Raw genomic sequence first — 27,775 nt, 5'->3', positions numbered from 1 at the left:
TTTGGCCCGAAGGATGACCCACAGTTTTCCCTTTTCTAACAAACACTGATTAGTGTAAATCATTCAAAGTTATACAAAGGACCATATTATACCATATTTATTTATGTATAAGCGATCAAGTAATATTATGTAATTATGTCAACAACAAAAACAGGAGAACAACCAATTGATCCTGTATTTGGATTTGAAATATTAAGACACAACAAACTGATATCCGCTGTCTGTACTATACAGACAGACAGCTTAAAAATAATTGAATTTGAATTTGAAAGATTATTTTGAAAGTATAAGTAGTAAGTGATTTGGCGTTAGCAGTTTAATATTCGTAACATCGATCAACGAAACATTGGTTACGAATGTAAACGAATTGAGAATCAATCTTACTTTTTAAATCAGCTAAGATCCACATTTTACTACAAAACTCGAATGACTAGGTGATCACCTATTGTTAATTGAGCCGAAACAGCTAAAAAAGGAATATCGGTTCTTTTTTGGTAGGATAATAAATTTAGCAGATTTACGTGATGTGTCGGTGAGTTATTGACAAGAATGAACCGGAACCGTCAGCAGCAGCATTAAATTAGTGAAACTAACTAGAGACGCTTCACACCAGCTCTTTGGTGACAGATGTTAATTGAGAGACGCGGTGCTAAAGTCGCGGCGGACCGGAGCGACCATCTGTCAGCCATGTCTTGTGTAGCACGAGCCCCGCTGCTACATTGTGCCGCGCTCTGCTTCATCAGTCTCTCATTGTTCGCCCCGTGTCGTTTCTTGTTAGTCTAGTCTGCTCGCTGATCCCGCCCTCCATCCAGTCAGCTCAGACAATTACCGAGACTTGTTCATAAAGAGCACTGTCAGCTTATGTCGCCTCCACAGTGAAATTAGGGTGGAGGCGTGATTATAATATCTGGATTGAGCGGGAACGTTCCCAATGAGAGCAAATTACCTTGTTGATATTTAAACCAATCTGATGTGCGATTACAAGTATTTTGTTACCAAATTTGTCCCAATTATTAGACATTACAAAAGCATTAATGAAACATATTGTAATTTAAATATTTTCAAGAGAGTAATTAAATTTCCCTTATTTGTCAGTTTGTACATTAAGGAATACAATATTATAATACTTAATTAAAAATGTGTTTTAGGATTCCATTTGTGTAAAATTAATATAAAACCGCAGGGAAGGGATAGATACAATTTTAATTGTATGTTAAGTTCTACTTTCATTTATATATTTTTCTCTTTCTGCCATCATTTCGTACTAAACGGACCAAACAACCTCTGACACTATGAACGCGGCTATTCCACCATCCTATGGTCTATATTACATTTACAATTAACATTATTAGCTTAGAAATATACCTAAACTCTAACAATATTATATCACACAATCAATATGGCTTTCGGAAAAAATCAAATACACAATCAGCTACAATAGACCTTTTAACAAAACTAAAAGTAAATATAGACCAAAAGAAAATAGCTCTAGGGATATTTATAGACCTAAAAAAGGCGTTCGACACTGTAAGTCATGAAATACTCTTGGAAAAACTAGCAAATCTAGGAATAACGGGCTATGCACATAGCATGTTTAGATCCTATTTGTCAAACCGTAGTCAGAAAGTGAAAATCGGAGAATATAAGAGTAAGCCGAAACCTGTTAATTTTGGCGTTCCTCAAGGATCAATATTAGGTCCAATGCTATTTCTGATCTATATTAATAGCATAAATGAAATAGGTTTAACAGGAAACGTAACTTTATACGCTGACGATACATGTTTATTTTACTATGGCAGCTCAATACACACAATTATTACAGATGCACAAAATGATTTGATTTTACTCAGTAAATGGTTTCAATATAATTTACTTACTATAAATACCTTAAAAACAAACTACATTATATTTAAATCCAAAAATAAAAAAATCCCTAACTATCAACCTCTTAAGATAAATAATGTAGAAATAAAAAGGAGTGATAAGGAAAAATATCTAGGACTCATTCTTGATTGTAACCTTACTTGGAAACCACATATTGACAAAGTCAGAAACAAGCTTGCCTCTCTCACTGGACTATTACGGAGTACAAGACGATGTCTTCCACAAAAAGTGCGTTACCTTATCTATAACACACTTGTTAAGCCCCACATTGATTATATGGTAGAACTCTGGGGCTCGGCAGCTAAAACCAATATAAATATAGTGCAAAGAGCCCAAAATAAATTGATAAAGGTACTATTTAATTATAATTATTTAACGCCAACTGAAAAACTTTACAAAAAAATAAAATTACTTAATGTTACTCAAACATATATTTATAATACTTGTTTATTAGTAAGAAAAATTTTAACGAAAAATATATATACACAAATAAGTTTCACTAAAAAAGTACAAGTTCAAAAAATTATTTTAAGAAATGCAAATAATTTAATATGTCGAGCACCAAGAACTAATTACGGTAAGAAAAATATTATGTACGAAGGCGTACAATTATATAATAAGCTCCCCAGTGACATAAAAAATACACAATCTTTACAAACCTATAAAAAACTCCTGAAACATTACATATTGAACAATTATCAAAATAATAAATAATAATCCTATATTCCACTATATATAAACTAATACTAATGGGAGATTTCAACGCAAAGATAGGGCACCCCAAGAAAGAAGAAGAAAATTTAAGCTATGGTTATGGAGATCGAAATAAAAGAGGCCAAAAACTAATAGATTATGCCCTAGAACACAAGTTATGTATAATGAATACAGTATTCAAGAAAAAAGCAAAAAGAAGATGGACTTGGATATCCCCTAATCAAAAAATCAAAAATGAAATCGATTTTATCATGATAAATGACCCACATATGGTGAGCAACATCGAAGTTCTAAACCAAGTCAACTTCCCTTCAGATCATAGATTAGTACGAGCAACAATCATCATTGGTCACCAAAATAAAAGCAGGAAATATTTCAAAACCACAACTCTTATGCCTAAAACCCGTGAAGTAATTGGCAATTACCTCAATTGCTTAAAAGCCAATCTTGAAGGCTTGACAACCAGTTTGCCAAAAAATGTTCAAACTTACTATGACATATTGTCAGAAAAAATACTCTGCAGTTCACAAAGCAAAGAAGCCATTCAAAAAAAAGAAACATACAATACTTAGCGAACATACAAAACAACTAATAAAGAAGAGATCAGAATTAATACACACTAAAACCAGAACTAATGTACAGAAACACGAACTGACCAAATTATTCAAAACAACTAATAAATCAATAAAACTCGATTACAAAAAATACAAAGAAGATATTATAAACAGAAATCTTAACAACAATAAAAGTGCTAAAAGAGCGTATAAGGAAATGACACTACAAAAGAAATGGATACAAAAACTAGAAAGCAGCTCTAGCGAAACAAGGACAAGAAGGGATGTATTAGATCATGCGACCAATTTTTATAGAAAACTGTACAACAAAAAAGAAAATGACAACCTACAGAGTGAATATAACATCGAGAATAATAAGTCCACCGCATTTAAAGTAATAGAAGAAGACGAGGTGTACTCACACATAAAGGTGCTTAAAAATGAAAAAAGCCCAGGACCAGATGGCATAACAAACGAATCTCTTAAACTAGGAGCCCCTATTATACTCAAATACTTAACAATACTCTTCAACATGGTACTCGACACTGAAACAGTGCCTAAGCAATGGTGTTCATCTGATATAATACTGATATACAAAAAAGGGAATCCTTTAAGCATTGAGAACTACAGACCAATCAGCTTACTGGCAAGTGTATACAAGCTCTTTTCATCTATTATAATAAAGAGAATTGCTGAAAAAATTGACGCCTCACAGCCAGTAGAACAGGCAGGATTTCGCTCAGGTTTCAGCACAAACGATCATATACAAACTGTGAGTCAAATAATAGAAAAATATATGGAATACAATAAACCGCTATATGTTGCTTTTATCGACTATAGCAAAGCTTTTGACAGCATCAGTCACAGCTCCATCTGGAGCGCATTAAAAACATCAAATGTAGATAATAAATACATTAATATTATAAAACATATATACTTAAACAGTACGAGCAGGGTTAAACTTGAAAGAAGAGGTGAACTGTTAAAAATAGAAAGGGGAGTTAGACAAGGCGATCCTTTATCACCAAAACTTTTCATAGCTGTATTGGAAAGTATTTTCAAAAACTTATCTTGGGAAAAATTTGGAATCAATATAGATGGACGTCGATTGTGTCACCTCAGGTTCGCAGATGACATAATTATTTTTGCTGAAACATCCAAACAACTACAAGCTATGCTGTGTACACTAGATCAAGAAAGTCAAAAGTAGGCCTACAAATGAATAAAACTAAAACAAAAATAATGACTAACAGCCTCAAAATACCTATCAAGATAAATAACAACTTTATGGAATATGTAACTAACTATATCTATCTAGGAAAACAAATATCGTTTAATATATATATATATCGTTTTATAAAAACAAACAACGAAGAAGAGGTAGAAAGAAGAATAAATATTACATGGAAAAAGTTTTGGTCATTTAAAGAAATTCTAAAAGGAAAATTTAGTATGAACATAAAGAGAACTGTAATGGATACCTGCCTCCTGCCGAGTTTACTATATGGGTGTCAAACATGGACATACACAAATAAAGTGAAACGGAGGTTACTTTCTACGCAGAGAGCAATGGAAAGAAGCATTCTCAAAATAAACAAAAAACAAAAAATTAAAAACGAGTCCATACGACAAAAAACAAAAGTTACAGATGCACTGAAACGAGCCATGAAGCTTAAGTGGCAATGGGCAGGGCATATTTCACGATATACTGATAATCGATGGACAATCCTAACCACAAGATGGAATGGACCAACATTAGGCAAACGAAGAGTTGGCAGACCAAATAAACGGTGGACTGACGACTTAATAGAGATAGCAGGAAAAGACTGGATGCATAAAAGCAAAAATCGAACACTATGTTTTCCATAGTACATGGAGGAGGCCTTTACTCTAACGAGATTCACAACTCAAATAAATAGAAGTATAAGCAACTAATCTTACTAACACCAAACTATTAGAAATATATCTTACCTACTAATACTACTAATAATTCGCTTGTGTAAAAAGAGTTTTGCATTAAAAGAGGCTTTATTATTATTATTATTCCACTATATTAGATGTAAACCTACATATATTATTAATTAATATGTGTACAAAACTATAATACTAATAACAACATTATAATTTAATACTAATAACATACGCAACTATAAAAATAAATTCAAAACTTACCGAAATATACATATATATTTACTATACATATCTACTTTAAATGCTTTAATTAACATAAAATACATACACGTAATTAGTGTCATTCAAAAAAAAAATATATATAAAAAAATTATATCAAACTATCCTTACCCCGACGTGCCATGCCGTATCTAGTAGCTCTTAATGCATGTGTTGATCATAATGTTTACGCGGTTTTTTCATTTCTACCCACTTTGTTTTGTATAGACTCGCAGTACTACGAATAAGATACCTAATGTTTATATTGTTTTCTCATGTAAGTGAATATGTTCTGTTCTTAATGAGAATAAAGTTCTTTAACCATAACCATAAACCGAGCGCGAACAAAATTAAGAAAGTTTGTTAAAAAGGATTCATTCTGAGCTCCGATTTTGTTCGCTATTGTATAGGAAAAGAAAATCTGGATTTTATTTCATTTTATAAAAAAAATGTGTAGTAGTGTAATGAGTAAGAGTGAGTAACATTGTAACAAAAATATTATATAGAGCGATTCAGTTTTTTACCAACATCCCTGAAAATGCAAGCAGCTGAGAGATGATGGAATAGTTTGGCTACAACAACTATTTAACAAGCTGATTCGGGGAAACCCCATGCCAGACTCATGGCGTAATAGCTATCTTATATCATTTTACAAGGGGAAGGGAGATGTTAGAGAACGCAGTAACTATCGGGCAATAAAACTAATGTCACACACACTAAAAATTTGGGAAAGAGTGATGAACAATAGATTGAAACATTTAATAAACGTAACGCTAAGTCAATGTGGTTTTGTGTCAGAAAGAAGCTCCCCAGATGCTATTCAAACGGTTCGGATACTACTAGGTGGTTCGGTCACATTCAATGGCGCCCAGACGATCATATGGTGAAGCTTGCCCTAGACATGCCAATAACGAAGCGTACGCGTGGAAGACCACCTGCCACCTGGTTGACGACGGTCCAAAAAGACTTGAACGAAGCTCATTTAATAGCTGACATGGCGCAAAACCGTGCCGAATGGAAAAAATGGATAAGGAAGGCTGACCCCAAGTAAATTGGAAAAAGGTCTAGGAGGAAGAAGAAGAAGATCCCAGAAAATGCAAATAAATATATATTTTTCAAAATAAAGATAATTTAACATACCTATGTTGTCTGTATTGAAGGGTAGTAATAAAATTATTACCTTGCACTCCCATGAAGGTTCAGGAGTCATTAAATGTTATTATTGTAATAAGTAGAGTCTCCCCCTCAGGAGCACCACTATTTTAAACTCGAGTGGCGTTCAATTTCAAAACCCTGCTTCACTCTTTATTTAAAAAATACGACCAATCTACTATTATCAACTGTCTAATTACTTTATTTTGATTTAATTATAATAAGAAACTTAATTAACAAGTATGCAATAGACGAAAAATATAATATTATGTTATCAGAAATGTTAAGTGAACGACTGAGGCGAACGACGAATAATATCGTTAAAGTAAAAAGATATCTTACCTTTGTGTTTGAGCCCAACGAAGTTCTTTAACAAACTAAAAACTAGTCCTTTGTTGAAGTGAAATTGGCGGAGACATTTGCCTTCTTACTGTTAACACTTCAGAGATGAAGTATACAGAACCTTTAATATGTATAAAAATCAAAAGTTTGTAAATAAGAAAGACAATTAATAGACGCGGTCTCTGGTGCCTTACATTCATCCAGAAATATTAAATTTGGATCAATAGGTCTAGCGGCACGATCAGATTATACGATGGTTATTTGTACCGTCTTAGATGTTTGTTGGATTATAAACTAAACATTATTGTAAGGTCTGCAATGTTTTATCAGCAAAAGTCTTTTCCCACATCTTAATAGAAATTGTACTGTTTAATAATTTTTTCTAAAAAATATAGTTTGAAACTTTTTGCCCTTGTTTTTCGTCGGTAGGGATGCCGTGGCTATATCCTGTCCACCTTCAAAATTAAAAATAAAAAGTTATTGAACAATGATCGTCGAGGAAGACTTCTCGCCACAAGTAGTACGTCACCAGCTACATAACATGCCAGCAGACTGCGGCTGGAGGTTCATCACGATACCTCTGTATCCGCTGCTTTACTTCAAACTGCAAAAGCTCAAAGCCAAGAAAATGGATGCAATTTACGAGACATGTGCATTGTGCATGCCTCGACCGCCCCGTCCGCCCTGTTATAGCTCGTATTGTCATGGCAGTACGGGACACTTTTAAATAACAATAACACATTTGTATTTATCACAAATTTTACACTTAAGTAAGTATTCATATTGCAGCACGAATTCTTATTTATTAACGCCCGAGCACCCACAGCTTGAACCCATTTGTGTGTCACTCGATATTGTGCTACTAATATTGCAATGTTTAAATTAAATTAATCCTAAGTTTTAATAAACTTTTGTAGTAACTTTAATTTATATCTCCTATTCCTCCTATTTAGACCTCTTGCTCGTCTTGTCACTTATTCTCATTTAAAAGGGATTTTTTCGATGGGCGGTGACTAATATAATATTTTTTTTTAATTATTACAGGTGTTATGTCTGTTATATAAATTCAATTTCACTAGAACACTTATCGCTTGTTGTTGGCTGATATTTCCTGTTTGATAAAAAGTAACTTTATCAATATAATATTATTTATGTATTACATAAATTAACAAATTAATGTACACGTGTATTTAGTGCGCCATGCTTACTTGTAAATGTTGCAGCGACACACGCGTGCCGTGTTATTAATTTAATTAAATACAACGATTTATAACAAATGAGCTCCACGCCGCGCTGGTAGTTGTAACTTCGAGTTCCCGTAGTGACGCTATTCGAGTTTAAACCCAACCTTAGGCGCGGCCAAGATGGTCTGGCTAAGGGAGGTTTGAAATAAAATGAAAATCAACTAATTTTTATATTAATTACTTATCGGTTATTTATTTAAAATTCAAAAAAACTTTAAATATCTTGTCACTAATCGAAGACTTGAAACATATAAGTATTATGAATAATCAAAATAGGTTTCCTACAATTAGTAATTGCTCAGTAATAATAAACATGCATTAACTTTACTAATAAATTCCTTCTACCTTTGGAGTTTGTCTTTGCTTGCTGTGTGCTTTGTGAAAGAAAGACGTGGTTTTGCGCGCTCTAGCAAATTCACTGTTTTATACATAAAAAATGACGAAAGATACTATAAAATTGACACTCATTGAAATGTTGAAGACATTAGCTTCAATTACAGAAAAGATTTCAACTCAAACTGCTTTAATTGAAGCCCAAAATAAAAAAATTCAAGATAAACAAATGCTGATTGAAAGCCAAACGAAGGTACTTGAAGATTTACTTGCCCAAATAAATACATAAGAAGTAAATTTGTGCACGGCACGAGAAAACGTCGTTAGAAAGAGAAGGACAAGATCATTCCTCAGCAGCGTGACATCGAAGAGCTCAACGAATACATCGACGCTCACTGATAGAACCCGAAGAATCACGTAACGTACCAAGAGACAAGCAGCAGCAGCCGAAGTACAACCTAAACAACGACAACGCTCTCAAGCGGCAACAGGGTTAAGTAGGAAAGAGCCAACACTAGAACCAGTGGCAACTGTTACTCAACAGACGACTCCTTGTGACAAATCCGACCGAAACGAGAGTGGTAGGCCACGAAATTTGGTGGTGAGAGCTAAAACGCCAGAATTGGATTCTGTCGAGGATTTGAGTGATGGAAATTGGGAGCAGCCGTGCTCCCAATTTCCAACAAAGACACCACAAGCGTAAATCCAAAACGACAACTGTTAAAATAGGCACTGGTAGCAATAATAGTGAACTTCAATCGGTTGAACGTTTGAAATACATTCAAGCTTGGTCATTTAAACCAGAAACTACGGAAGCTCAAATCCACAACCACATAAATAAAATTCAACCATCAAGTGATTATTTTGTTGAAAAAAGAAATATTAAGACCGAAAGGCAGCTATCTCAGATCGGCAATATGCGTATCGCGCGGGTCATTCAACCACCATGTTGACTCGTAAAGTAGTCGAATGCATTTTAAATGCCCGCGAGAAAGGGCTAGAGGTCGCACTACTTTTCTGTGACCTATCTAAGGCATTTGACGTAGCCGATCATTGCGTACTAGCTACTAAGTTTCAGCACTACGGTATCGATCACCGAACGTTAAAACTTATATTAGATTTCATGAGCAATAGAGTTCAATACGTTACGGGTAGCGGGAGTGAATTAAAGTCAGACGGTCTCTATACAACTGTAGGAGTACCTCAGGGTTCCACATTGTCCAATATCACCTTCTCTATTCTGCTGAACGACTTACCAAGAATCGTAGAGAACGCCGAAGTATACATGTAAGCTGATGATGTGGCTGCTGTGATAACTGCGCCGGGACTAGATGCTCTCGAACAAAAGCTCAACTCCGTAATAAATCAATTGGCTGAATGGTTCCGCGGAAACGGTCTGGTGCTAAATCTTACAAAGACCCAATTTCTATGTTTCAATCTCTCTGGTCTGACTCGGCGGCAGCTGATTGTAAATATCAATGATGTTCGTTTACAACAGGTTAAAGCAGCGTCCTTCCTCGGTTTCCATTAGATCAATCGAAAACCGAGGATCGAAAACCGAAGATCTTCGTCATGGGATCTCCACATCGAAAATCTATCTGGTAGATCAGCCCGTAAGGCGAGCCGTTCGCATACTAGCTGGTATAACGTCGGACCAATGCGTAAGACCTTTCTTCGTTTCACTAAATATATTGACAATACCAAGCCTCCTGATACTACAGGTAGGCTTATACGCCCGAGCTCAGTTACACCAGTATAAAAAAAGAGGCGACACCAGCCAGTACCAGCTGCGACACGCGAATCGCCTAAATACAGTCCCACATAGCCTGGAAAAAGCTTCCCGCACAATACACGCTATGAGCCCTCGGGTTTATAATAAACTCCGGACTATATCACAAGCGTGTCAAATTGTAACACTTTTAAACATAAACTCAAAAGGTGGCTCATTGAGCGCTCGTTCTACTCATATAATGAATTTATAAATTAATAATTGAATTATTATGTTAAGAATGTATGACGTGTAATAGTATTTACGAATAAAAACTTGAACTTGAACTTAAATTGAGCAGGAGCTCTATTATATTTCGTCCAGCCTTCTTTAAAGTGAGATATTCTAGAGTAGATTCTTCAATAACATCCTGAACGTAGCGACAGGTTCAAAGTACGTTGCCCGAGTGATACGTGTACACTATGCTTTTCATCACCCACTATGAGGAAATAAAATGGCGCCTCATATTTTATTGTAATATTATTATTTAATAAGACATAGAGTAACAACTAAATTGAAATAACATAGTATCTAATAATGAAACAACTAAAAACTAATATTTAATTTGAGACATTTTCGCAATTATGAAAATTTATTGTTACAGTCTTATTAGGAACAGAGATAGAAATTTTATTTTTTCCCATAACTTGTTTGAAGTACTTGCCATTTTGATAACGGATGATAAACCGATTGATCTTCATATCAGCAGTACGCAGGTCCAGGTATTTCTCTCGTCAGAGCTAACCTAAGTTGAGCTTCTTGTCTTCCGGAAGGCTAAAATTTGCCCCTCAATTGAATTAATAAATCTTACAAGGTACTGTCGATATATTCCAAATAATAAATATAGAAATCATCTCATAATACCTTAAGTTTTGTGTCAGTTTTAATTTATGAACATAGAATAGGTATTATATAACTTACTATCATCACACATATGCAAAATTAATAAAACATAATACTTTAGTATTAATTTGGATTACTTTCTGAAACTTGCTTTATTCCTTTTGTGATATGATGTTATATATATAGTTTCTTTTATTTAAATACGTGTTCCGGTGTGGAACTGACAGTCGTAACAGCTCCGTTTTGGAAATCGCTTCCGTAGAGGTAATTCAGATTTGAAAAATGAGTCTGGAGACCAGCTACCAATATAAATAATTAAGAATTTAATGTGATGCTAGAAGCCAAATTTGACGTTAGCATAGCCAAAATTTTGACCCATGTCCATCAAATCGGTAAAGTAAAGAAGCTTGAAAAATATGGATTGAAGAAATTGGATGGAAGGAAATAACTTATTTTATGAGCACGTATGACGGACGCTGACGGCTCACAAACTCACTGCAGACAGCACGTGTAGCGTGCGAGGTGCGCCAGGAACAGCTCTCCTTAGACACGCACTTACTAAACTTGAAACGTTAAATAAGAGCTGAGCTTAAAACAGTCTTTATAAAGTATTCAAGAGTGAGGAATAACATTACATTAATTACAGTTGTCAGGAAGACGCGGGCGCCAAGCGAAGCCCTCACAAGATTACATTAACATATTTATAGTACAAGTGATCCGCCGCTACCTACACGCGAGTCTGTAACCTCACTGTGTGCTGACACGGGAGATCAAGGGTGACAATGACCGAAAGACAACACGGGCGGCTCCAACGGTCGTTAGCCTGCTAATTTCGTAAAAAAATATGAAAGCAATTGAAAGTAAGTAAGTAAGATCTTTATTTGCAATAATCATATTATTAAAATTATAAACCAGATTGTTATCGCGAGTATATTATCTACGGCATTTAGAATAATTTTATTTAATGTAAATTACATTTCAATTCACTAAGAGTATTTTCCCACGAACAACCAAAGTACACATTGAACCTCATACAGCCTTAGCGTGAGAAACATTACGGTTGACATGTCACGGATATCTTAACGAGGCTGGCGATGCTCTCTTGTAGCAAAACCAAAACAACTGCAAAGGTGATCACTTTCCATTTTAACACCTATAAGCTTTTAGGACTCCTTTTTTAAGCAGGGTTATTAGTTATTCGACGAACGGTGACTATATGTGATAATTTAAACCCCACGTGGATGCATTATGCAAAAGTGAACCATGTTGAGTTATTAAGTTTTGCTTTTTTAAAAATAATTCTAAAATACAACATCCAAATTTGATTTAAATAAGGATCAATTCTAATCTTATGTTTTAACAATATTCTGGTTATTTAACAATATTAAAATAAAATCGTTATTTTAATATTGTTAAATAACCAGATCCAATTGATGCAATTTAAAAATGTGAGACAAAAACGATGTGATTTCAATATTTTCTTGAGATTTTTCTCACTATTGCAGATTATTTTAAACTAGCTGACCCGGCAAACGTTGTTTTGCCATATAAAGTATAATTCACGCGATAGTTTTATAAGTAATAAAATATTGCCTATATATCATTTTGTTCTATTGTCAACAATTTTTGCAGCGCACGCAAAAATAGGTTTCCGATTTTACACCTTGTGTTACAAAATAGCAATTTTATTACGGATCCCTAAACATAGCCTATAGCCTTCCTCGATAAATGGACTACCCAACACTGAAAGAATCATTCAAATCGGACCAGTAGTACCAGAGATTAGCGCGTTCAAACAAACAAACAAACAAACACTGCAGCTTTATAATATTAGTATAGATATATAACGATTTTCTTAGCTCGACGATAATGCGTTAAGGTCGTTCTTTAAAATTTCCATAAAATTTATTCAAAACAATACCAAAATTTTGAATCAATTAAGTAACAGTTTGTTAATAATCAACAATTAAAAAATAACTCGCTAAATCGCAAGTCACGGGATGGTTACTAATCGCCCTATCCAAGATTACAGTGACATGTTTGTTTATGAGTTCCTGTATGAAGTTCAGAAAACTAATAAAAAAAACGAGAACTGCGACCCATATCACTTCTGAGCTATGTATATAAACTGTTTTCTGGGGTTATTACGAATCACCTCGTGTGCAGCTTCGACGACTGTTACCCTCTCAAACAATCCGGATTCCAAAAAGGCTCAGAACACGGAGGAGCATAACCAGCTACTAGGCTTGGCGTTTGTGGACTATGAGAAAGCCTTTGTTTCGATCGAGATCTGGGCGGTGCTGCAGGCTCTCCAGAGGTGCCACATTGATTATCGATGTATCACAATCCAGTTAGGCAGGTCCAGTTTCACGAAAGAGGTCACTCGTCGAATGCAACTTACAAACAGTCGTGTTGCTACGGTTTGTCAATATTGTTGGTTCATCAAACATTCTTGCAGAATATCCTCGTAATTATCATCATGGACTGGGGGTCTTCCGTCTTCCTGCTATTAGTTTGTGGTCTCTGAACACTACCAGTTTCACAGGTTAGCTCATACACTACATTAAAAACTGATACATTGGGTAACCGGTGATTGCTACCGTTGCAAAAGCCGTAATAAAACACAAGAAGGTAACAGTTAAGTTAACAGTAGTTAAAAGTAGTTGCGTAGAGACGTCGCTTCACTGTGTCTCTTCTATCGCATTTATGACGGGAAATGTTCCGAAGCATATCATTCAAGTTAGGATATCATCCCCACCATCTGGATGTGTGGCGTTCGTCCACAGTGCGGTTTACAAGGAGCTTTCTTCCAGATACCATAAAGCTGTGGAACGAACTTCCTTGTGCGGTTTTCCGGGACGATACGACATAGGTTCCATCAAAAAGAGCGCGTTCACCTTCCTTAAAAGCTGGCATCGCTCCTATGATTCCTCTGGTGTTGCAAGAGAGAGAGGGTGGCGGTGATAACTTAACACCAGGTGACTCGCGCGCTCGTTTTGTCCTCTTTTCCATAAATTTAATTTCGGTTTGTTTGCCATAAGCGTAAGTCAAGATTGTATTCACAATGATAAAAACTTAGGTTTTTGTCGTAAAAGGAAAAAAAATGTTTGTTTGAAAAAAGTTCCTCGAGCATGTACTGCACTTTTTAAAAACGGATGTGTTTTCAAATAATTTACTCCACTTAAAATTTTTTGTCAAAATTTCGAAAAAATCGCTATAAATTATAACTTAGACATGATTTACTTTTGCATAATGTATATGGATGTCAAAATTATCACTCCTATCACCTCCTCGCGGGAATACGTCGAATTACCAATACCCCAGTAGAAACATATTAACTGTGCAGTTGAAAGAATTAAGTAAACCACAGGAAATAACACCACCTTGATAAGTGAGAGCTAGTCAATGAAATAATATCATATCATTATTTATTTGATCATAATCAAGAATCACTAGCACCTATGTAGTAGCTAGTACATGAGCGGGTGGTGGTGTTATTGTTGAACGCGACTTGAGAGTCGGCACTCCGTATCATCATTCGTGACACATAATTCAAATTAATTTGCTCTCGATCTTCGTCCCCTTCATCGTTTATTCTTAATTGTCATCTAAGATGTTTCAATTCAATAATAATTATTGAAATAAAACCAAGTGACATGTAATCTACTTTTTTTTAATTCATAATTAAAGGCACTCGACATAATACAGTAATATTATGCCAGGTGGTCTCTGAACCCTTAATCAATCGTAACCACTGTGTGTGTGCTTGACCTACTTGTACTTAATTAAATATATTGAATGGTGAACGTCCCTAATGATTCTTTGAATATTAAACTAACTTTTCAAAGAAGCATTAAAATAGGAATCAACTTAAAGGTCGGTTAAAATAAGGAATTTAAATTTTTTCACAGCATTTGAATTTCATGTTGTTGGCATTCAAGCGTTCAGTGAAAATCTCACACATTCACTCACATAAACTGACATGAATGTTTCGAGACAAGCAAACGAAGAACCATCGCGTGCGGAGTGCGCTCCGCTCGCTCGCTACAGTGAACCGCGCCCGAGTGACAGCGACATCGACACTGACAGTGACAGTGACAGCTGCGCCGCCAACTCAGTAGCGAGAGCGAGGCATGAACGGATTGGAAAGAATGAGAGACATCTTACGTCAACTGTCAACACTTCACCCGCGCGTTAATAGCGCGTCTGAAACACAAGCGTGTTGTTAGAGTCTCTTTACATAATAATACGGTGTAAGACGAACTCCTGTGTTCTGTTTATACATATTTGCATAAGACTTGGAGAACTTTACATATATTTGGAACTTGAAGCACCAGAAGTTGAACTTCTTGTAAGCGCTACATATTTATAATACGAAGCTTAAAAAATTTATTAGTTTCTTGTATTATTCTTGAAAGATATTTTGTGGTTCATCACGAATACAAATTAAATGCTGGGAAGCTGTGTACCTACATGTAGCTTCTGACAGAGTTGTCGCGGGTTGTTGTTGAGAGGTTGCGTATTGTGCTAAATTAATCTAGTTCTATTCATTAATCCTCAGAAAATACTCATTTGCAGGCTATTCACTACCCATCGTCAACAAAAGATATTTATTAGTGGCTCAAGACATATTGCAATATAGGACTGTGATATACACATTCAAACATCTTTTGTTACTCTCGCCGTCAGTTAGCGTAAAAGCGATGAAATATTAAGATGCACATTACGATCAAGTGTGATTAAAAATTTTAAGACATATATATTGTGTGTGTATAATTAAATGTTGTAATTACACAATTTTTGTATTATTATAATTAGTGGGTACCTTGGTAAAGTTATTGTGCCTGTACAGGGCGTCAAGCGCACCTTCGTTGATGTCTGATGATGATGTATCATTTGAATGTCTCCCAAGCAACTTATATATTCATAATACAGATCAGCGGATGTGTCACGCGACGAACTTATCATAATACACATGTAATGTAAATGTCGTACTAATAGAGACAACTACGGCTAGGGTGAAGTGTGCCACTAATGGCATCAATAAGTCGGTAACGTTAGCGTCACGCGATACGACCAGGCCGCTCACGCATCAGCTACCAATGTTTCAACTCACGCTCACACACAGCGAATAAATCTCGCAGTGACTAATCGTTGCCTGCTTGTCATACAGAGCTCAGAGCGAGTTAATCACGAGTATTTTGACAGTCTGTTCGTGCCCTGAGTACAAATATGTCGCACGTAATCTCCGCACGCGATGGTGCCTTCCTTTGCATTTTTGGAGTTTATTCTTTAAGAATCAATTTTAAGTTCATTCATCATTCCTTAACTCCAGTAGTTCATCTAAACTGACGCAAGCAACTTTATTAATTACTATTATTTGTTAACTATATCATCGCAATATCCTCACTTTCGACAATATTTTTGGTAGTCTTATATGTATGTCCATTCAGATGTTAATTGTAGCATGTGAGATGTTGGGTTTTGTGGGTAAGTTGGTATCAAATCAAACAGTTCATCGGAACACTCCCCGTGATAAATGCGGTACAAGACACATAATGAAGCGCCATCTCTAGGCTGTACACTCAGCGGGATCTCGACAGTACGAACGAAGCTCTGATGCTGATGATCGTATCACTCCATTAAGGCGAAGGTTAAGCAAAAAACACGCAAACAAGGCATTTTTAGACAAGTTTATTAGTGAAATTACACCATTTGGAGCTATGGACACTATTTTATCATATAACACATACCCTTAAGGATTATTTGTAGGTTTCTAATGTTTGCTGTTGGTTATAAGTTAACACTCCAGAGCTATTTTCAACTACCACTTTTCATTGCAGTTAAACAAGTTTTTTCTCGGCATGACGCATTTGTTTAGTACTATTCTCAGAAAAGGTATTTATATAGCTTATACTTTTTTTTGTGTAGGTGCATTTATTCAGATTAGTAATCAATAATGAGAATTGTAAGCATATAAACTGTTTGCGCCTATTAAAATATTACGATTTCCACGCAAGAATTTTGAAAATGTTGGCTTTGTTACATAGATTGCGGGCCGGCAGCGGTGAACTCATATCGCTCGCCGTTCCTGCGTCTACAGAGCGCTACAAGAGGGGCTGGCTCGACCTGTTGTCGTATCCAGTTTCTTCGAACCATTTTAATATTGCTCTCCAGAAGACTAGATATTTCAAGACCCAGTGTTTCGATACTGGGCTAGGCTTGAAGGGAATGTTGTGGAAAGCGGTGATACAACAAATACGTTTTGTTAATCCGAAATATAATGTTTTCCTCTCTCTCAAAAGCTCTACTTTTCCAAAGTAGTGGTAAAATCTGTGACATTCGTAAGTGTCATATTCACCTAATTTAATAAATGATTTTTCTTTCTTTATTTCTTTCCCATATCAGCGTATTTGTTGTAATGACCAAGTGACGTCAAAGCACTAGTACGAAATAGCGATTACCAATTTTGAAAATGTAAAAGGGGGTGTAAATGTCTATTACATTACATATACATATATTATGGGTGTATGAAAACACGCCTTATCATTATAAAACAAAAAGCTATTCACATAATCCTGTTATTTAAAACCTGTGGGATGACAACAATAATCCCATAATATTATATTGTAACAAATAGATTGATTATTATTAACCGGTTGAAATCGATTAACCAAGTAATACATCGCTTCCTTATTACTATTTGGTAGCACTGATTCGAAACATTTAATTATGTCGTCATATTGTTGTTTGTATTGTAAAATATCGTTGCGATAATTATTTTATGTGTAAAAGTGTTGCAATCTTTTTGAAATGTTAATATTTTTTATAAAAGATGAAAAGATATGATGATTTTTTTAGGTATAAGTAAATAACTGGGCGTTTGCTAGCCTTAAATGGGCATGCCCCTTTAGGTGAATCGCACTTATAATATTTATGTATGTCACATTTTGATATCCCCTTAGCATTGGATTGAAGCACTTTTTAATAATGGGTGAGATACGATCGAGGCTGGTGACGGCGCTGTCTGTGTGTGCCGCGCCCCGCACCTGCTCTATCTACATCTCGTGTCGTAATAACAAGAAACAAACTCGACGACAAGCGGCGGGTCACGCTCCGGTCGTTACGTCACATCTGCTACACTTCACACCGTCGCCTGTCTCTTATGATAGTGTATGTTTAATCACATTACCCACTCGTACAAACATCTACACATAGAATTATCAAATAATTTGATAGAATCACGTGGTCGCAGTATTCAATAAATATTTATATATTAATAATATAAAAATTGGTGCGGAATGTCAACAAAGAACAAGATGTGATGCTGTAACAATCATACTATAAAAAGGGAGCATAAATAGGTACCGCAGAAAAATAAAGTATGTACCTACTCTCCCTTACCAGTATGTTAGATCTATACTCTACTAACTACTTTATCTTAGTCACTTACATACATACGCACTGCAGGGACCTATTACACTTATTTGTTTTCAGACCGCAAGCTTCTCATCTTATTTGTCACCAAGCTCAAGCATCATTAATGTGACTAAAATAACACTAACCGCTAGTTGCAGGAAGCATCATTAAAGTTAATGTTTCATTATATCACATGCTATTTTTGACTGTCTGACTGTATTAGAATGAATGAAACATTAACTGTAATGATGCTTTCTCCAACTAGTGGACAGTTTCTTAAATTTGGCATTTAGATATTATATACATATTGTCAACCAACAGAACAAACATTGCAAACAAATTTGTAAGAAATCTGTTAGTTTATAAAATCTAACTTTGACAAAAACATTAAAATATTTTGTTTGAACACACGCACACTCACGCAAACAAACATACACACGCGGAAACAAACCTTCGTCGGCAAACATCCGCTGATAGATCTCGTCGCAATCTGTGGGAAACAAACACGTTACAGTAACTAACCTCGCTCTCATTATTAATTTGCACTGCCCGTAACTTCAAACAAACATTTGTCCCTTCATTTAACAAAGCTACAGTAAAAATATTAAAGCCGCACTGCCAGTTTTAGCAGGGGTACTTCCGGCAGACCTGGAAGTTTATCGTGCGGGCAAGATCGAGGCGACCAGGGGCGATAGGGTTAAACAGGAGCTCGCGTCGTTAAAGAAGGACATCCACTCCGAAGTGGTTAACATGTGGCAGGAGCGCTGGGAACGCGAGGAGAGAGGTGGCGAACTCAGACGCTTCTTCCCATGTGTCGGGGAAAGACTCCTGCCGTCGTGGGTGCATCCCGACCATTACACGTCGCAGCTGTTGACGGGGCATGGGCAGTTCAACAGCAAGCTTAGGGACCTGGGGCTAAAAGGGGACGGCACATGTCCATGTGGCGCGACGGACGAGAACCGCGACCACGTGCTGTGGGATTGTAGCTTGTACGAGGCAGCTAGAGGCGAAATGCTGGACCATCTAACGAGGGCAAAACCAGGACCAGTTTATTACGGAGACTTGGTATCCTCTGAGGAGAATTTCTCGGAGATATGCCGCAAGTTGGTACCGTGTCAGGAGAGTGATGGAGGGGTAAACCAAGACGGTGACGAAGACAGAGAAAGGAAGACCAAGAGAAAAAGAGGAGATTAGGAAGAAGGAGAGCCCGGCGACGAAGAAGCCGTATCTGTGGTCGGCCGCCCCCAGAAAGGGGGAGAGGGCTTTCTAGGGACGCATATTAAAAAAAAAGAGAAAATGTGCCGGACCTCAAATCCGGTACATCTCCCGCTGTTTCGGTCGGTACCTAGGTCTTGATGACCGAAAGGTCGGTAAGACCATGGGAAGGAGGTGAGTTATGCCCGTAACCTCAACAGGGAACTGTGAACGCATTGATTGAACTCAGCAACATAGAATACCGACTTATTGCTGATGTACACTAAGTGCTGAATTCGTGAATACGTGACTCGGGTTCGGTACACACTCGGTACACTAGACGTCGCGAATGTACCGCACTGATGAAAGAACCCTGTGATGGTTTTCTGAGCATGTGATTCGTTTTTACTTTCAAAGAATATATTTTTACAATAGTTCATTTAACACTCTCAAATATTATCACGTTGCGTTGATACGAAAATGTTATTATTATTACAGGTACCATGCTAGATATTCGTCATTGATCTATGGAGCCTAGTTACTCTTGTATAACGCAACACGCAGTCCTTGGTCCTGATTTCAGTTATTTTTCATAGTATTGTATCCTATGGTATATTATTAAAAAGGACAATTCAAAACACATTAATACCATATTGAGGTACAGAAGAGAGCAATTCCGCTATCTGTAACTTAGGTCCTAGAGAATAATTTATAGAGATTTGGCCCATTAGAGTTATTTAGGATTTGTGATTGTCATAATGCATATATGACCAGAAAACAGTAGGTATGGAATAAATATTTTTTTATTCAATTGCAACGAAATATATTTTCTTATGAAAATGGACGAATATTGTATTGCGTAGAATGTCAAAACAAGAGTAGTCTTCGTGGCAAATTATCAGAACAATATGTTTAAATATTGCAGTCCTCCATTGTAACGTAAATACTCGCAAAAGGCGGGTTAGGGCGCCTTCGCTGTATAATTCTTTATTGGAATTTAATTTAATCACACATTCCGTTATATCGAGTGACAATAGAAACGTACTTGGGGAGAGGGTCGCGGGTCGCGGGCGGGCGACACGTGCCGCGGCCCGTCTGTTTATATCAATGTGTGAGACGCGGTGACGGGCTCGTGACATCGACTGATGTATTCCAGCAACGGATTCACAACAAATTGCTGTTTTTGTAGCGATTGTATTGGATCTGCTGATTACGAACGCGGAACACGACCGCCCGCTCCAATAAATATGTTAAATTGTTCCGCCGCAAAGCTTCAATATCGAGACGGCCGGCTACTATTACACTACTTTATAAATATACCACACAGAACCACGGTATCATGACGAATTGATAATTCATTAACTTAGACAAAAATCAAGACTTGGTTAAATTACCCAATTGAGCGTAAGAATCGATATCCAGTATTTGTTACACAGATTGGTTACATTTACATAAAAATAAAAATGAAAATTTCGCGAGTATTTTGGATTGTTAATTCAAGTGCCCATGTGCTGTGCTTTTGACATCATTACTCTCACTCTTAGTTCTAGCGTTATCTAACTCAACTTTTATTTGTCCACTCTAATGTAATTTTTCTTACAATGGACATTGAAAAAAAGGCAGGCCTGTCTCACTCCGAGTGTAGCTATCGAAATCGTAAGTACGTGCGGCTGCCTCTACACAGCAGGCCACCCAGACGGGACTCACAAGCAAGCAGTGACACACGCGCAAGCTTTGTTGTACCTCCTTCACCGATCCGACCGATATTTTAAAAATGGACAAATATAAATAAAACAAAGCATATTAAGGGTCATTGCGATTCAAATTTAAATTTTTTAAGCGTTCTTAAGACGCTGTATCAATCTAATTGTGGTAATTATTATAATCTAATTACCATTAAATTGCTAATACCATGGCTACCTATTTTTTTTTTCCTTTATGCTAATTAGTAGGTTTGACTATGTTGTGGTGACCATAAATACTGTTACATTTAAAAATAAACAAAATATTACATTTGAATTTGGAATCTGTCATTTTTATATGATTGTTCATTGAGTTTTCTCATTTTGGAGTAAATGCAATGTACAATATTTTGCGATATTTAAATGGAATGGAATGGTGATAAAGAGAACAGAATCGCTGTGATAGCATTACACAAAGTAGGTATGGAGCCATATTCAATTGATAAAACTCTCCATACGGTTGGTATTAGTAAAATGTTTGTGTACCGAGCTATTAATAGGTACAATGAGTCCTCCTCTGTTTATGACACAAAAAGATCTGGCCGTCCACGTAGTGGTACGAAATAGGTGGTCAAAGCAGTAAGGGAAACAATTCGAAGAAATCCTGTCCGAAAGCCTAAGATTTTATCTCGGGATATGAAGAGAGCACCTAGAACCATGTCGCGTATTTTAAAAGATGACTAAAAACTTGCAGCCTATAAGAGACGTACTGGTCATTTCTTAACAGATAATTTAAAAAAGAATAGGGTGGTAAAATCGAAACAATACTGAAGCGGTACGCAAAGGGAGGTCACAGAAAGTAATTATTTACGGATTTTTTTTTAGAATTGAGCAACTACCAATGCAAGATCTAATGAAGATTCCCAATGAGTCGACAGAGTGCAACGTGGGCACTATCCGACGTCAGTGATGGTTTGGTGGGGTATTAGGTATGAAAGAGTGACTGAGCCATATTTTTGTGCAAAGGTATCAAAACATCGGCACAAATGTATCAAGATACCATTCTTGAGAAGGTAGCGAAACCCCTTACCAAGACCATGTTCAATAACCAAGAATGGTCTTTCCAGCAAGACTCGGCCCCGGTCATAAAGCTCGGTCTACACAGTCTTGGTTGGAAACGAACGTTTCGGACTTCATCAGAGCTGAAGACTCGTCTAGTCTCGATCTTAATTCTCTGGATTATGATTTATGGTCAGTTTTTGTCCGTAACCGATCCGTACGATTGGCAGTAAAGAATTTGCTTATGGAAAGAGTGCGTGCTTCTATTGATAACTGGCCTCAACGTTTAAAGGACTGTATTGCAGCCAATTCCACTTCGAATAAGCTTTATATTTATATTTTTAATTGTTATATATTTATGTATTAAACTAACAAACGTAATAAATGTTATTTGCAATATACTTTTTTTCTTTGTTTCAGTATGTATGGCAAGACTAGGTTTATTATTTAACAAAGGTTGCTGGGATTCTGATAAATAAATAAAGCGTGGTACAGTGGAACCGGGAATAAACTGAACGAACGTCTGCATCACGGTGCGTATCGACTTCTCACCATCAAGCTGTCGCACCCTGGCCGTGAACCCTGAGTCGTGGAGTATATTAATGTTGTCCAGCACCCTCATGTCAGAGATTGGCGATACAGAACAGATATGCAAGAACTAAACGGTGACAGAGCTTACCGACGACGTGCAGCGACACGAAGAAGGAGCGGACGGGCTGCGTGGACACCTGGCACTCGTAGACCCCGGCGTCGCGCTGCTGCGCCCACTTGATCTGCAGCGTCCAGTCGTCCGTGGGCGGCGAGTGAGACGCCTGGAAGCGCTGGTCCGACGTGTACGTGTAGCCGCCCACCGTGAGGATGTGCAGGTCGCGGTGGCGGATCCAGGACACCTGCAACCACCAGCACGTCACTCTCGAGAGCCTCGCGTGGAGCACACAGCCATGGACGTTGTCATTCACATGAGGCTCGTTAACGCGACTCTAGCGACAAGTACTTTTATTGTAATAGTTGTTCATTTTATTGAATGAGGCGTTATTTGACGAAAATCCACAATAATTTAAATTATTATTAATTAGCAAGAAAACGCACAACATTTGAAAGTTTTAGAAGTGTCATAGTAGTAGTAGCATGGTGAGATGTTCGTACAATGCTCAGAGAAGAAGCGTGTTACAAAAACACATGGTCGTCTCGGAACGACCGACAGAAGTGATAACTTAAACTAATATCAGTTGAACTATTTAACATGCCATCTAAAAAATTTGCAAGATGTCTTTGACAGTTAATTATTGAATATTAACGAAAAAGGATAAATGGACTTGAACCCTTGCCTGTCCTTAATCCTCCGTCAGAAATTTCTAAAAACTTTTATTTATTATTTAATTTAAATAAACAATAACACTTGGAGAATTAAAGAACATATTATTGAGCAATTTGAAACATTTTTTCAACCATTTTAAAGCCATTAAATTATAACGGTTAAAAATTGTATCAATTTATTTTTTCTGACGGATGTATCGCGTTACGTAACGATGAGGTTTACCCCCCCCCCCCCTCCCCATAAGAAGTTATCACTTCAAAACCCGAATCCAATACAGGTGAAACGTGATAGGTCGCCACACCGTCTGACATAGTTTATTAAAATATTCATTAACTCACGTTCTCGCTATATCCTAAACAAGTAAACTGTAAATCTCTGTTTACATTGCGCTCAATTTACTTTCATACAAACTGAACCAGCCTTACACTATCGGTGTTATTTTATTGTGTCAACTATATCAAATAAAATATAATGTATGTCATGTACATTGTGAATCATTTCCTTGACTACATTCTTTGATTGATCATCCGTAATAAATAATTCATAAAAAACACAAAAATACACACGACATGATAAGTTGTACTTTGTGAAGTCATTTTCTTTTATTTATTTATTTAGAAACAGACAGTCTTACAAATGACTTACTAAATTAAATAACAGATACCAGACCTACAGTTTCCTTTATTAACAAGTTTAATAGCGAATAGTCTATTATCATTATACAAACAAATAAAAATACTTTAAGAGATGATACAAATCCTAAGAGAATTTAAATAAAATTATTTTTATTTGTTTTTTTAATTTTGAAACACTGGTACAGGATCTACACTATTGTTGCGTAGCAACGCTGCAACGTAAATGACGAGAGTGTCAAACTTCAACACATTGATAATTTCAACAGCTTCGTCAGCAGTACTCGTAGCTTTGGCGTAAAAGTGTTTACTTAAGAAGCTGTAGACCCGGGTTCAATACACCTACAATGTATTTTTTTTGGGTTTTGTAAAGTTAATGGAAATTTCTTGTAAGTTCAGGATCAAATCGAACAGATTAAAACTTCACTATGATCGTGGTGAAAATTATTTTTTTAGAATTTACCCGCACGACGAACAAAACTAATATCTACATAACAACTAGAACAAGAATTAAGATGAAATAATTCATTTGAATGTCATGTGCCTTTTTAGGGCGAGGTAATTTGGATGTTTATACATTACAACATCACGGGACACTCCATAATATTATTAATTATTTTGTACAAAATAACAGTATCAATAAAATGACGTCTTTTTTCTAGATCTTCAATTCTAATATATCTGTTTTCCGATATGTCATAATCGGTATATATATTACCGGTTTTATAATCTAAGGCCTTCGTAAATTTCTTTTGGATCCTTCCAATTCGATCAACATGAATTTTGAAAAACGGGTTCCAAATAGAGGATGCAATTTCTAAATGACTTCTAACAAAACTATTAAACAAAATTTTATAAGTTTGTGTGTTTTTAAATGGCTTTCCTACTCTCAATATAAATCCTAATTTTTTGTACGCTTTTTTAAGAATGTTGACAATGTGTGGCACAAAGGTAAGCTTTGAATCAAGGATAACACCCAGATCTCGCACTTCAGTAACTCTTTTTAATGGCTTACCAGAAATAGTATAAGCGAATATGATCGGGTTTACCTTGCTTGTATAAGTAATCACATGACACTTACCAGGGTTCAAGAATAGACTATTACCCTTGCAATATACCTCGAAAGAAGTGAGATCTACTTGTAATGAGTAGCAATCGTGCACACTCCGCACAATTTTAAAGATCTTTGTGTCATCTGCGTATATTAGCATATTAGACCCATTCATGATACTAGAAATGTCATTAACATAAAGTTACGGGCCTAATTGAGAACCCTGTGGTATACCCGAGCTAATATTTCTATAGTTAGAAGTATAGCGAGCGAGAGCAACAGCCTGACTCCTATTATCTATGTATGATTTTATCCAGCGCAGAAGATTACCATGTACTCCAAGATTCTTCTTTCTTCGATTTTTTATAGAAGGAATTTTGTTAAAAAATAATAGTAATAGAAATAATACTAATTATTGCTCTCATGATTTTCATACCAATAAAATTATTGCATTTCCACAAGGGATTAGGTCGGGTAAGTAATTCTTTTGCTGGGCGATGTACATGGTTTTTTTTTTAAATAATATCAATAAATCATTTATTTTCAGGCATTTTACACATAAATCTACAAATAGATATACAAATCTACAAGTTTAACATTATACAAAAAAATTTAAAAAAAAATTAAAAAACGTTTATGTATTGACGATCAATATGTGATTTTAATCCTACTTTGAATAAAATATTTAAATTTTAATTTAAAAAATTGATATGATAGATATTTCTACTAATCCACAGAAATAAAGTAAAAAACAACCTCAGTATCATCATAGTTGTAGCTTCCTACGTCAAGTGAAATAGTTTCTTTGGCAAAGGGGTAAAAGAAGCCTTCCGTAGAATTAATGTTTTAATTAAAGGGAGCATCTGAGCTGCTGGTATCATGTAGTCAAGTATAAATACTGTGAAGCGATACTCTCGGTAAGTAATTACGCACAATATCTGATATTAAAAGATTTGTGCTTCACGGAGTGGAAACAAGCGATCGCTGCTCACAAGATGATGTAAGGAAGCAATTGTTAGTGACATAACGGAACAGTTTTAAATAAGTAATTAAGTATAAGTATTGAATCATAGTTTGTGTTCGAAACTATAATCAGCACAAGAACACACAACTGAAGCCTAAACGCATAACTGAAGATAATGAGGTGGAAGCGATCAGAACTCAGTTAGTCTCTAACATTAGATTCCGTACGTCTACGACTGCTATAAGCGTAGTTAAGTAAGTACACCTTGTTTTAAAAACATAAATATGTGGCGGATTATATATATTTTGTAAACAAAACAATACCAAAGTAAAGCTAGAGCAGGTCAAATGATAAGAATACGCGAGTATGACTATAAGTTAAATATCATAATATATCAGCTGTTTTTCTAGCTCACGTCACAAGATATGGGCAAGTTCAAGAAACTGTTGTAAAACTATGTGAGTACGAACATCACTGCACAGTAATATATCATCCACTCCAGTCTCGGCCTGCACTTTATAAGCGAAAGAGTGAGTGAGACTGAGGCAGTCCTTTCTCTACTATAATAGTATAGTATATTAAATTATCCCATTTTTATTCGACTTCAAAAAAGAGGAGGGTCTTAATTCGATCGGTAATTTTTTATGTATGTGACCGATTACGCTGAGATTTTTGTTCCGATTTACGTAATTCTTCTTTAGTTCGATGCGAAATAGATGCCATTTGGTCCCATAAAAATTTTATATAATATTTTGGCCCAGTGGTTTTCATTTTATGAACATTTTTTATGAAATTTTTTGTCGACGTGGATGATATATTTTTTTTTGTGTACGGCTTTTTTCGTAGTTTTCATTCAAGTTTGATTATACATATATATATTATTATTATTAAATGTCACTAAAAAGTAAAAAGTAAAAAATAAAAAAACTTCGTTTAAAAAACTTCAAGTACTGAAAAGTATAAAATAACCAGAAATTTAATTTAATACACCTCTTATGCAAAACTGTACTTTTAATATTAATAAAATACTATTTCTTGTATGTGCTACATATTGATAGATTTGAAGTCGGTGCCAAGTCAAATGTAATAGTAAGTAGGTACCTACACTCGCCACGCGTAACTCTCAGCGGGATAGCTCCATCTAGAACAAAACAACCCAAGCGGACAGACACGCGCGGCTAGAAATCCTTAATAATTACAGTAAGTTAGCTGTTTATAATATTAAGTTTTATTTTGTGTAGAGCTTGGCACCGACTTAAAACCTATCAATAGGTAACACGTATAAATTATAGTAAGTAATATTTTATTAATATTAAAGGTAACGGTTTGTATAAGAGGTGTATTAAATTAAATTTTTAGTTATTTGATACTTATCAGTTTTTGCAGTCGGTTTTTAATTATAAAATGTTAAACAAGAGGACATAGATTGTGATTGTGAGAAATTATAAATTAG

At 35.8% G+C, this 27,775-nt stretch overlaps 1 protein-coding gene across 2 annotated transcripts in view; it reads right to left on the bottom strand.

The window, feature by feature from the left end:
• LOC126976330 (zwei Ig domain protein zig-8-like) overlaps positions 1–27,775 on the bottom strand; it is a 446,719-nt gene that overhangs the window by 7,083 nt on the left and 411,861 nt on the right. Inside the window, exons 4-5 of one of the 2 annotated variants that reach the window (XM_050824622.1) lie at positions 23,037–23,247; positions 18,874–18,912 (exon numbers count right to left, since the gene is read on the bottom strand). In XM_050824622.1, coding sequence (XP_050680579.1) covers positions 18,874–18,912; positions 23,037–23,247 — 250 coding nt within the window. The remainder of the gene's footprint in view (positions 1–18,873; positions 18,913–23,036; positions 23,248–27,775) is intronic. The other variant, XM_050824623.1, reaches the window with a different exon arrangement.

This window comes from Leptidea sinapis, chromosome 40 (genome assembly GCF_905404315.1).
Source record: "Leptidea sinapis chromosome 40, ilLepSina1.1, whole genome shotgun sequence".
NCBI lineage: Eukaryota > Metazoa > Arthropoda > Insecta > Lepidoptera > Pieridae > Leptidea > Leptidea sinapis.
This window is presented reverse-complemented; position numbering and strand designations above follow the sequence as displayed.